Source organism: Rhipicephalus sanguineus, chromosome 10 (genome assembly GCF_013339695.2).
Source record: "Rhipicephalus sanguineus isolate Rsan-2018 chromosome 10, BIME_Rsan_1.4, whole genome shotgun sequence".
Lineage (NCBI taxonomy): Eukaryota > Metazoa > Arthropoda > Arachnida > Ixodida > Ixodidae > Rhipicephalus > Rhipicephalus sanguineus.
In genome coordinates, this window is record NC_051185.1 from 98,672,608 (window position 1) to 98,683,516 (window position 10,909).

The 10,909-nt window shown below is 41.4% G+C and overlaps 2 protein-coding genes and 1 long non-coding RNA gene across 4 annotated transcripts; 1 reads left to right on the top strand and 2 right to left on the bottom strand.

The window, feature by feature from the left end:
• Positions 1–253: 253 nt before the first annotated feature.
• Positions 254–8,293, bottom strand: LOC119372228 (uncharacterized). Of its 2 annotated transcripts, none has more exons than XM_037642709.2 (6): positions 8,146–8,293; positions 7,964–8,017; positions 6,583–6,779; positions 6,142–6,301; positions 5,279–5,380; positions 254–435 (listed from the first exon to the last, which is right to left on the bottom strand). In XM_037642709.2, exons 1-6 carry the CDS (start codon positions 8,186–8,188, stop codon positions 413–415), a joined length of 579 nt encoding a protein of 192 aa, XP_037498637.1. In that variant the 5' UTR covers positions 8,189–8,293; the 3' UTR covers positions 254–412. The 2 variants fall into 2 exon arrangements, with proteins under 2 accessions (XP_037498637.1, XP_037498636.1); XM_037642708.2 differs by having other exon boundaries at positions 6,577–6,779; positions 8,146–8,284.
• On the top strand, positions 2,469–4,723 carry LOC119372229 (uncharacterized). The gene is made up of 3 exons (XR_005179475.2): positions 2,469–2,564; positions 3,378–3,537; positions 4,490–4,723. It is a non-coding gene; the product is annotated as an uncharacterized LOC119372229 (long non-coding RNA).
• A 425-nt stretch (positions 8,294–8,718) lies between the features above and the next one.
• Positions 8,719–9,664, bottom strand: LOC119407230 (uncharacterized). The gene is made up of 4 exons (XM_037674110.2): positions 9,319–9,664; positions 9,164–9,243; positions 8,943–9,033; positions 8,719–8,886 (listed from the first exon to the last, which is right to left on the bottom strand). Exons 1-4 carry the CDS (start codon positions 9,551–9,553, stop codon positions 8,759–8,761), a joined length of 534 nt encoding a protein of 177 aa, XP_037530038.1. The 5' UTR covers positions 9,554–9,664; the 3' UTR covers positions 8,719–8,758.
• Between the last annotated feature and the right edge of the window lie 1,245 nt (positions 9,665–10,909).

Sequence of the window (10,909 nt, forward strand, 5' to 3'; positions counted from 1 at the left end):
ATCATCAAGCACAAGCTGCCGTCTAACCTGCATGTTTATGCTGAGTCCAAGACCTGAGAGATTTATTGCAGCAGACAGCACATTGTTTTCAAACACATTTATTGAACATAAAATGAAATCAGTCTTTGAATGTAAGGGTAATGTAAGTGAAGTTATGGGAATAAATTATTACTGAACAGAAGTCTTCAACGAAGTTCACTTTGGAGGCTTCGAAGTTATGTGAATGAAAAATTACTGAACAAGTCTTCAACAAAGTTCGCCTTGAAAGCTTCAAAGTTATGTGAATGAAAAATTACTGAACAAAAGTCTTCAATGAAGTTCGCCTTGAACGCTTCGAAGTGATGTGAATGAAAAATTGCTGAACAAAAGTCTTCAACGAAGTTCCCCTTTAAGGCTTCATCATGCTGCATGGCTACTCATCACAACCACTTGATCCTAAGAATACAACAAAAAAGAGAGTCAATATAAGCTATCCAAAAACAGCGAAAAGAAATACTATAAGACATTCCAAGCATGAGCATACCAGCAGTACTGCTACTCAATATTACCATGAAAAAAAAAAATGCTTGGCTTGGATTATAATGCCCCACTCCTCAACTTAGCAGAAGAAATTAAGAAAGATGATGCATACTGCAGAAACACAGCAAATGCAGATTAATAATGCATACATGAGCAATAACCACGTTACTCATTTCAGCATATGTAAGTATAGCTATTCCTAGAAGCTAAAGAGCACTCTGAAATGCCCTTGGGCCTGAAGAGTATCAATAAATAAATACAAAGACCTTTCACTAATTCGTGCTTCGTTGTAAATTTCTGTTTCGGAACATCATACTACAAAGAGTGATGTTTTCATACTAAAGTGCAGCAGATAAGAGCTACACTGGACACACATTTGAGTTTCCAGTGTATGCCTAATTGTCTGCCACATTGTGTCATAAAGTTATGGGATAACATTCAACTTGTTGAAAATTTCTCAGAGGCAACTTAACGTCCAAATATGATGAGAAACATAACCATTAAAGGGCTCAACAATTGATCAGAACATGTCACAAGATTCTAGTGGAAATGAAAACTAACTTTTGGGACTATTTTTATCATGGTGCTTGTGATTTAAGTAGGAAGTATAAAGTGCTATAGAAAGTTAAAAAAAAAACGCATGTACCGCTTCTGCAGGGAAGGCTTGGTACAATGCGACAGAGAATTGAGCTAACTATGCCATTTCTTGTCATTTAATACATTATACTTCTTGCTTAAACTGTGGTCTTTATGTCACACAGCCATGTGCACTTTATTTATTCCATAGCATTACAAGATAAAAAAATGTTCTGAGAAGCAAAGCCAGCATCACGGCAACGGTGGAACAGCACACCTGCTGTGAACTGTGGTGTCCATGATTGCATGGAGATGCACTCAAGTGCTTTTGTAGGCAAACTTAAGAGTGATTACATATACTGTAGTCTTCATGTGAGATACAAAAAGCTGTTTACTAGTTTTACCATAAATGGGTGCCACCACTGCATGAGCAGAACTACTGATATAGCCTATAAACTCTCGCAAATGCTGGCATATGATTGTTATCATGCTCACATATCACTGTTTCTAGCATGTTTTCCAAGCACAACCCTACCAGCAGTGGCCGATGGCCGATCATTGGACACATCTTGGATTCCCATCGGCTTCCGTTTTCATTGGCCAATGCCCTGACAGCGTGATAGAAAAGGGCATGGCCTACATGCAAAATATGGATAAGATGGCAGCGAAAGTGGCCAATTTATTTTTTAAGTGCGTGTTTCCCGTAGTTGTTGGCTCTTACCACTTATTAGAATGAAACAAAAGGTTTGAAAGATATCTGCCACATTTAAGATGGAGGCCAAGGGCTTTTCTGTAATGTGCCATGGTTGCTGGCCAATGTTCTCGGAATGCGCTTGGCCATCAAGCATACTCACTTCTTTGTATTATTCTTCTCCATGGAAATTCGTGACGCACGAAGACGTACAAGCGGTTAAAAAAATGAGACGGAAGAGCGGTTGTGTCCGTTTCTCTAGCACAGTTTGTCGTGAAGTCTTACAAACAGCTACCGAATAGCCACGTGCTAATATTTTTTCCGGTCATTAATTCAGTTCGCTCTGATTGCTCTACGGAATACTTCATTTTTCATTTCTTTTTATCCAGAGGACCAGACCTGTACATGCGCTCGCGCGCAGTGCGACGTTTGAATTTCGCACCTTTTCCCGCGCGCGGCACGGTTCGGCCTGTGCACAACCTTAGTGCGCTAAAAAGATAGTTCACCAATGCATCCAAACAGGCAATTTTCACGAATTTACAAACTGCAGCGGCCGTTATGCGCTTGTATAATAGTGCACAAGTCATCAAAAATATTGCAGTTAATGTGGCTTTAAGCGTGTATTCGCATGTACCGAATACACTCTCCAACCACGCGTGTATGACTGCGCGGCGCGGCCGGCGGCGGCGCCTTGTTCCTTGTTCGCATGGCGTTGGTTGAAGGTGGAGGTGTGCTGTGCAGGGGGGCGACGAGCTTCTAATTCAAGTTGAAATAGAAGGTGAGTAAATTTCAGCAGTCTCTCTATTTGCCCCTGTTTCCTCTATGCAAATGGGATTCGATGACGAGGTTCACTGAGGCGAAAATCGCGGATGCTGCGTACGTAGTGCATGTGTAGTCCTAACTCTTTTCAATGTGTGTGATTGCACATGCCGTAGTTTTCCCATGTTACCAGCGAAAACCGGGCATATGTCAAACGTTCTTCTGTACGGTGTTCGAGCATCGCTTCAATTCGCCTAATTTTTCATGAGCGATCCACGGTTTTCTGTGAAAACTATTCGCGATATGACAAACTGAACGGACTGCCACCTGAGGTGTTGCCCCCTGCATGGTCCGAAAGACAGTTGCCGAGCCGCTGACGAGTCTGTAGCTGCTACATCTCGGTAAATGCAAGGTTCCACTTAGTGTGCAGTATGACCGTACTTTGTATCAAGCAGCGTCGAGCTTCGTATACTATGCCCTTTAACACGTAGCAGCGAGTGGCGTATGGTCGGCGTGCGCGGCTATTTCTCGTTCGCTTCTGGAGGAGCGCCTCGCGTTGCCACATTGCCATGCTGAATTCTTACTGGGTTTTATTACTTTTAATCACAATTTTCCACCATGAAGGCATAGATTTTGTCAGTCCGCACAAGTACTGCGTAGAATGTATGAATATTTCAAGTGATGAAATAATGCTGTTTTATCACTGCAAGGTTGTCTTTCTGTTGGCACCACAACCTCTGAATATAATAAAGACTTCTTTCCAAGCTTTTAAACATGTGTAACATTTCTTTGATAAACTTAATAATTTATTTATTGCTTTTTTTTATTACAGATCAGCTATTTCTCCCTAGAAGATGGCAGCAGTGCTAAAGATGCCATGCACAGAGAGCTCCAGCACATTGTATCTAAAATGGTCGTACAGAAGTACAGCTGGGTTTCTGAGAACAAATTAGCATTTAAAAGCCTGGCAAATGTGCTGCTGTTTCTCCTTGGTAAGTGTCAATAAAAAACAAATTCTAGTTTTCTCTCCTGCTCTGCAGGACAACATTCTCATTATGAGGTTCAGTATTATGTAGACTTCTCCATGTTGTGATATTTCGGTCGTAGTTGTTTAGAAGATGCTTCACCACGACCAGTATATTTGCACATACTGCATTACTGATGTTTGTTTGGAAACTTGTCCAACTGATACAAATTTTTCAGAGTTTATATATGCTGCCTTCATGAATACTGCCAACTTGTGCCATCAGGAGCAAGAATCAGCATTGAAACAAACAGTTTCACTACTACCAAGATGCTTCTCCAGTGCAGTGTTCGATCATGTTATTTTCTGTTTTGTTGGAGTTCCTATTTTTAGGAGCCGAGAACCAGAGCACATAACCAATTTCTTTGTTTAACAGTCAGCAGCACTGCTAAGCAGCAGGACTCAACAGAATCTGCTCCCCGGCAACTACAACATCTTGGTACATCGACTATCCCAGCAACGTTCATAAATCTCAAAGGACATACGTACAGGAAGAAAACAAGGACATAATAGAGTGCTCGTGCGCCAATGCTCCTTCCATAGTGCTATCAGCAAAAAAAGTATGATCTTTTATAATTTGAAAGAATATATGTTGTTCTGGAAGAGGGTGCCAGAATAGAAGATTAAGTGGGACATTTTTTGTTGTATTTCTTCATCTTTTGTTTCATATTGATGGGGTTCTCACAAAACTACGCAAGCTACTCCATTAATAAGCTTGTAGTTGAAAGTGAAAAAAAAAATATGTATCATGCTGTCCAATCAACTATTCCTGTCCGTGCATGTGTTCTGATCTTCATAATCATGCATAACCGATTAGCCTTCCAACAAATGTTCCCGCTATGTGTTGAAAATTGTTGAAAGCCTGAGAAATGACTTTTTAAAGAGAAGCTCATGATTTTTTGTCTCCTTGTATTTCACAGGTGCCAGACGTACCCTGTTCAACACAACCGACGCAGCTGTTTCGGACATAACAAAAAGGTGGCTCACGTTCGCTGTGGATCAAGAAGGTGCACTTATGCAAAGACGGCGTGCCACCTTGATGAAAGACTCCAACAGAAGCCCAAGCAACACTTTATAATCGCAAGAGTTCAGGAAGGAATATAAAAATGGCGTATTGCCTTGTATATATTCAGTGTAAAATAAACCTGAAGCACCAGAAATATTTGCCTTGTGACTTGTTTGGGGGGTGGGGGTACAGACAAAAATGTAGAAAAATGTAGCCGGGCACCAAATTTTATTCAAGACGAAAAACTACAAAAATGTGCCAGAAATTACATTGGCCAAAATGCTTGGCCTCCATATCTAGAACATGCTTGGTTATTGCATGGTGTTCCACTACAGTGCCAACCATGGCAAGAGGTGTTTCCAATGATTTGCCAAGCACGGCCTTCCTTTGCTTGGCCAATGGTAGGCTTGTTACAACTGCCAAGCTCGTATTTTGCTTGGCCTCCAATAACTTTCAATTCATGGACAGCTTGGCCACTGATGATTTACCATGCTTGGGCCAAGCAAATTTTGCTGGTAGGGAACTCAATCTACAAAGCAGATAGAAAATTTTAAAAAACGTTCTACAGTGCTTTCCATTTACATCACACTGACTGGATACTGTGACCAATGAGCTTCGATTGCAACAGAAAAAAACTGGGCACTGCAGAAATTAGCTGTCAGTTCCTTTAAGCTTACTGCAAAATGCATAGCAGGTTTATTACCTCTTGCTGCATTCCTGTGCCTTGCTGGGGCATGACGCAGCCATTCTCGAATGGCTGCCTCTATGGCAAATTCATTTGCAGCGTGAACCTTTTGCACAGCACCTTTGAGAAAGTCAAAGCAATAATTGAGAGACAAAAGTGACACCAACTTAAACATTCAATCAAGCCAACAGCCTGATTTTCTTTCCGATGACAACCGTCAAAGGCGGATACAAGATTTTGTCCAGGGGGGGGGGGCAGCTAATGAGAAGTCTGATACTTAAAGCTTTAAATTTGTAAAAATTTGTAAATGCAAGTGACTTATTTAGTAATATTTTGTCCGCTATGATTATATTCCCCATGTTGTTCCTTTATCGATCTTAGCTCTACTTCCATGTTCAAAATGATGTATATATTTCACTATTCTATTGATTGGTATAAATATGCAAACGTGACTGTGCTGCCGTGAACCCTTGCGATAGGAGCAAAAACAAAACCAAAAGACAGCTTTCTTTCACCTCTCTTCCACCCGTTTTTAAGAGGGACTAAACACGAAGTTTATTCATTGATAACGACACACACACTCGGCTTTCAAGAATTAAGGAGGGGAAGGAGTTAGGACATCTGACCCCCCCCCCTCCGGATCCACCAGTAACAACACTATAACAACAATACCCCTGCGTAGAGTAGCCAACTGGACTGCTGTCTGGTTAACCTCCCTGCCTTCTCCCTTTTCTATAATCCTAGAAGCAAAAGCATGATGCTTAAAACATTTAAAGCAAAGTCCAAATGGCAGCCACCTGACAGTTTTTAGTTGAACGGAGAGACCTCTTTCACCAAGGAAACAAGAGAAGCTATCAATCAAGTACATGAAAAACACTTACTTATTATGCAAGAGGCAAGACGGAGCTCGCTGAATCTACGCTTTCCTTTTTTTCCAAGCCATGAGAATTCCGCTGCAAGATTGTCACAGAGCAGGTAGCAAAGAATTCTTTTTGTGCACGCAGCAGCATTGATTCCACCTTTGTTGGCAAGCTCTTCCACCTGAAATAGAGGCAAGCCAATATACACTTATCGTAAGCATGCAATTAAAAACTGCACATATCTCATGAATATATATATAAAAATAATGGCTTTACTAAAAGAGTACATCGACTACTTCAAATTTTCTATAAATATATGTAACCTAGGGGACAAATTAAAATTCTATTCAGTGGTGGCTGAGGATTTACACACTGCACTAGTGTTGAAAAGAAGGAAGACATTAGGTGGCCCTCAGACAGCAAAACACACACAACACACAACCTCAATGCACTTACAAGCACATCTTTCATCTGGCCAGTCAACTTGTTATCGAACTGTTTCAGTGACTCGTACTCCGAGAACGGGCTGGAAACTAAAGGTGCATTTCCTTTGGCAGCATTGGACCGAAGCCGGCCGATCAGCCCATGTATAAGTTCCCCATGCTGCTTTTGAACCATTCGCAGCACTGTCAGCTTCACGAGTACTTCATGCTGGAACTCTGAAATAAAATGGTACAAAAAGCCTGCAGACCCCTAACAACCAATCTTTGTTTGTGACTTTTGTGCTAATTTGTAGCTCTGATAATCCCAAAATTGAACTTCAAATATTGTAATGCATCATAACTATCCAAGTATAATTATGATCAATTTCGACATCACTCAAAACTCCCACCTAAAATTATAAACTAGTGGCCTACCACAGGGGAGTGCCATAATGCCAGATGTGCTAAGGTTGAAGCTTGGGCTAGTGAGTTGGTAGATAGTGCGAAGAAGGGGAACAGCGCTAAAATTTTTTAACAAACACAAAGAAAGACGGACGACGTGGTGGCCAGATGTGGTTGCACTTTGGCGACCTTGAAAGTGCATGTGAATGCTTTAGTGGAAGTTAGGGTGTGACACTCCAGGCAAGTGTTAGCGCGGAAATTTCTGTAAACAATTAAACGACACAACACACCCACCTGCCGAGCACCCACATTTCTATCACGAGTGTGCCCTTTTGAAAAAAAATTCCTTGCTACAGTACTCAAAAAAGCCATGCACTGGTGCCAACAGCCAGAACCACGTTGACAGCAGCCACACAACAGAGTGAAGAATAACGCTGCAAACTTGTCTGTGAGACTGAGAATACTCTCATTAATCGTTAAACATCACAGGAGGCCCCTGTCCTAATCATACTAGTGACAATATCCAGATGTGCTGCCTACTCAGATGAACAGTCACGGTTATTCAAAACCAAATTAAAATTTCTCAAAGGCAACATTCACCACATTAATTTGGAACGATGTGCTCAAGTCAGTAATGCCTGTGTACGCTAGACAATCAATGAACACAAACATTTCAAGCTTTAACATTCGATGTCGGGAGTCCTTTACAGAAATTTCATGTATGCTAATCAGTCAGGCACACATGGGAAGAATGAATAGAAAGAGAGAAAAACGAAGGAGAAAGGCAGGGAGGTTAACCAAGCTTGGCTTGGCTGGCTACCCTACACGGAGGTGGAGGAATAAGACAAGCTTTACTTTAGTGAATACGTGAAAAGCTGTATTGACAACAAAAAACAGCACACTAATTCCTCTCAAGTATACTAGCCCTACATTGCACCTGGCAACATGAACATGCATCCAAAGTTGCACTTTAACCAGACAATATCTATGAAAATCTCATTAGTTGATGCTGAACGTACCCTCTGGGGTTAGCGCCTTCCTGTTTTTTGCCCGTGCAGGAGGTGAAGCCATGGCTGCAGACAAAACATGAAAATTTTAATGCAGGTTTGGTTAAAAAAGTGTCAGTACTGGACTGATAAGTTTACCGGGGGCACATATATAACTGAAAACACATCACTAACGAGAAGCTTTCACAGTTTACCAGAGTCACGCATGCCAGCTTCAGTCTCCTGGCCATCCAGCATCTCTGCAAAGAAAGTGCTGCAACGTCACCCAGCTGCCCAGAATATAGGGATGACTAAATATCCATTCAAGGGAAACTATGCAATTTATTGTGCTGGGCTCCTAGCAGCCCTACAACTTGGCCTAGAAATCTTAAGTTTTAGATACAGCTAAATTGATTTACATGCTTCAATGGCGCCTTTAAAAGGATACTTTTTTAAAATTACATATAAGTTAATATATGCTCTCCAGCATAAGGAAAGTGGAAGTACAATGCTTACCACAACCATGTTCCGATTCGTCAGTCACTTGAAAGATCTGCAAAGTATTGAGTAGTTAGTCAACTGAAGATGAGGCCAGAAATGTGGATGATTACGTTCAGTGTTTTCTGCCGGAGTGTCGCAGTCTCTGTCTGCAAATTCAAAACCATGTCAGACAAGAAGCACACTTAAGGACTTATTTGCTTACGTGTTGAACCAGATGGGCCAGGAAAGCTGCTGGGGGGTTTCAAAATATCATTGAAGGTGTGGCTTGGCTTTGACATTTTAAAAAGAAATATGCAGCATTGACCGAGTGTGGCAACAAAGAGAGACTTAGTATGACGTATTGTAAAAGGGTGAGCTGCTGCTTGCCTGTCCTTTCTGTTGGTTGCCAACCTCTTGCAACTGGTTTCCTCCTTCGTGAAATTCGTCGCAAGCATTTGCACAAGTGTTCTCCATTCCTGCATGCAAAAAGGAATATTACAAAAGAGAATAATGTCTTCGTATGACAACTTACGTTCATCTGTGGACGGTCCATTTGAACCAGTGAGGTGTGAATGAAAAGTGGGCACTTCATCATCGCTGATGTAACGACTTGGCTTTGACACCTTATTAAAAAGACAGAACAACAGACTGTGGGCTTTGTCTCGAAACTGCACAGCAGGTTCGAGGAGTGGGGAAAAAAGAACATAAATGCGATATGAGTAGCATGATGGTAAACCAAAGGGTCAGTCTAACCTTCCGTTTCTGAAGGTGCTCAGATTCAACATCAGAGTACTGAGCTTGATCCAGATTTCTACGAGCCTCTTGATATGTGCCTATAATAAGAACCCGCATATTCAGAGAAACTGCATGCATCATACTCAAGTTAAAGCTATCCATAATAAACTTACTGTAGGTAGTTTTCACCACAATGCTGTACATTTTCCAGTCTTTGTTGGGGGCTTTTGCTTTTTGAACAGTTGCCATTTTGCAGCCAGGTCCTGGTGGCCAATAGCATTTGCCACCAACAATCCATATGTTGGGCACAACAGCTACTGTTTTCTCTTCAGTAAATTCCACAATGGAAAAGCGCATCTGTAAAAAATTGTCTGTGACCACTCTCAGACAAAAAATGAACATAAACATCGACTGGTTAAAATTTTTTCGCAAAAGCTAACGCGAACAACTGCCTTTGTTTTACAGTGTTCTCAGATTTCAGTGGACATATTAGACATCTCATCTGCCAAACTAACTTCATAAAAAGGTAACAAAATTATAAATGTTGTACAGAAATTTTTAGTTGCAGAAGCTACAACATGACATAATGTCAGCACCACCTTTCTTTATTCAGCTACTATCAGACACTGCCGGCATTAATACACTCACTTAAGTGGCAGCATGAAGAAACATCGCTATGCTGAATGCATTTTTTAGAAGAGATTAAAATATTTTTCTATCAGAATGTTAGCACAAATTTCAGTTCTTTGTTGCTGTAGCCTGCATTCAACAAATTAGCAACGAGCTAGAACATAAACAGCGTTTATTCTTTCAACATAGGAACAGTGTTCGAGCTAGCTCGTATGAAGTAAAGGTACAACTACAAACTTATCATGGTAAGGAAGGATAACCAGCTTGTTCTGAATGTCAGTGATTGACCAGCACTGGACATTTGAAAGCCTGTCAACAACAGCAATACTGAGCCTAGTAGAGTCAAACGGTTGTGTGTACAGTGGTTTCACTTCTAGAAACTGCCTTCCTACAATGCAAGGGCTCTCATATTGGCTACTGTGTGCTATAGCGTCAACAAGGGCAATCGCATTTCCAACTTTGCAGCAGTTGTTGGCTGCTTTAAGGGTAACCGTAAAGGAACGAAATTTGACTGCCTTATATTGAGGGTTCATGCAGCCTGTAGGGGTAACAGCTGCCTCATGGCTACCAAGCAGCTCATATCCATCAACAGTGCAAGATGAGGAAACGCTCTGTAGGTTGTCACTTTCTTTTAACCTGTTGTACAATTGGCGGAGGGGACAGCCTGACCGGCGAAGAAGCTTTTTGATCATCTGCAAATTGTTTTCGAAAGCAAATGCTGAAAAAGATTCTAAAGTACCATGCACCTTTGCATCAGCAGCAAGATGCAAAAGACAGTGAACATTGTACGAGACATTTGATGCACCATACAATTCCACAAAGCCATTGACAAATTGCTCCAAAAGAGTTTGTGCATAGTCTGCATGCTCATGACAGAGAGAAGGTGTGCTAAGGATGTTTGATGCTGCATGCAGTGTCAAGAAATTAGCATAGGCAGCAGCAGAAAGGTTGCCTTCAAGTACCACAGGTCCAGTGTAGTGCAAGAGCTGTCTGAACTCAGTAGCTTTCCACCTGTCTTTTTCATCAAATGACCTCGGTTTACGTGCAAACTCCTGAGGAATATGCTTTTCAAGAGAACAGCTGCGTTTTGATATTTCTGTTCGGTTTAGTGGCCCGATTCTAACATTGAGAGGT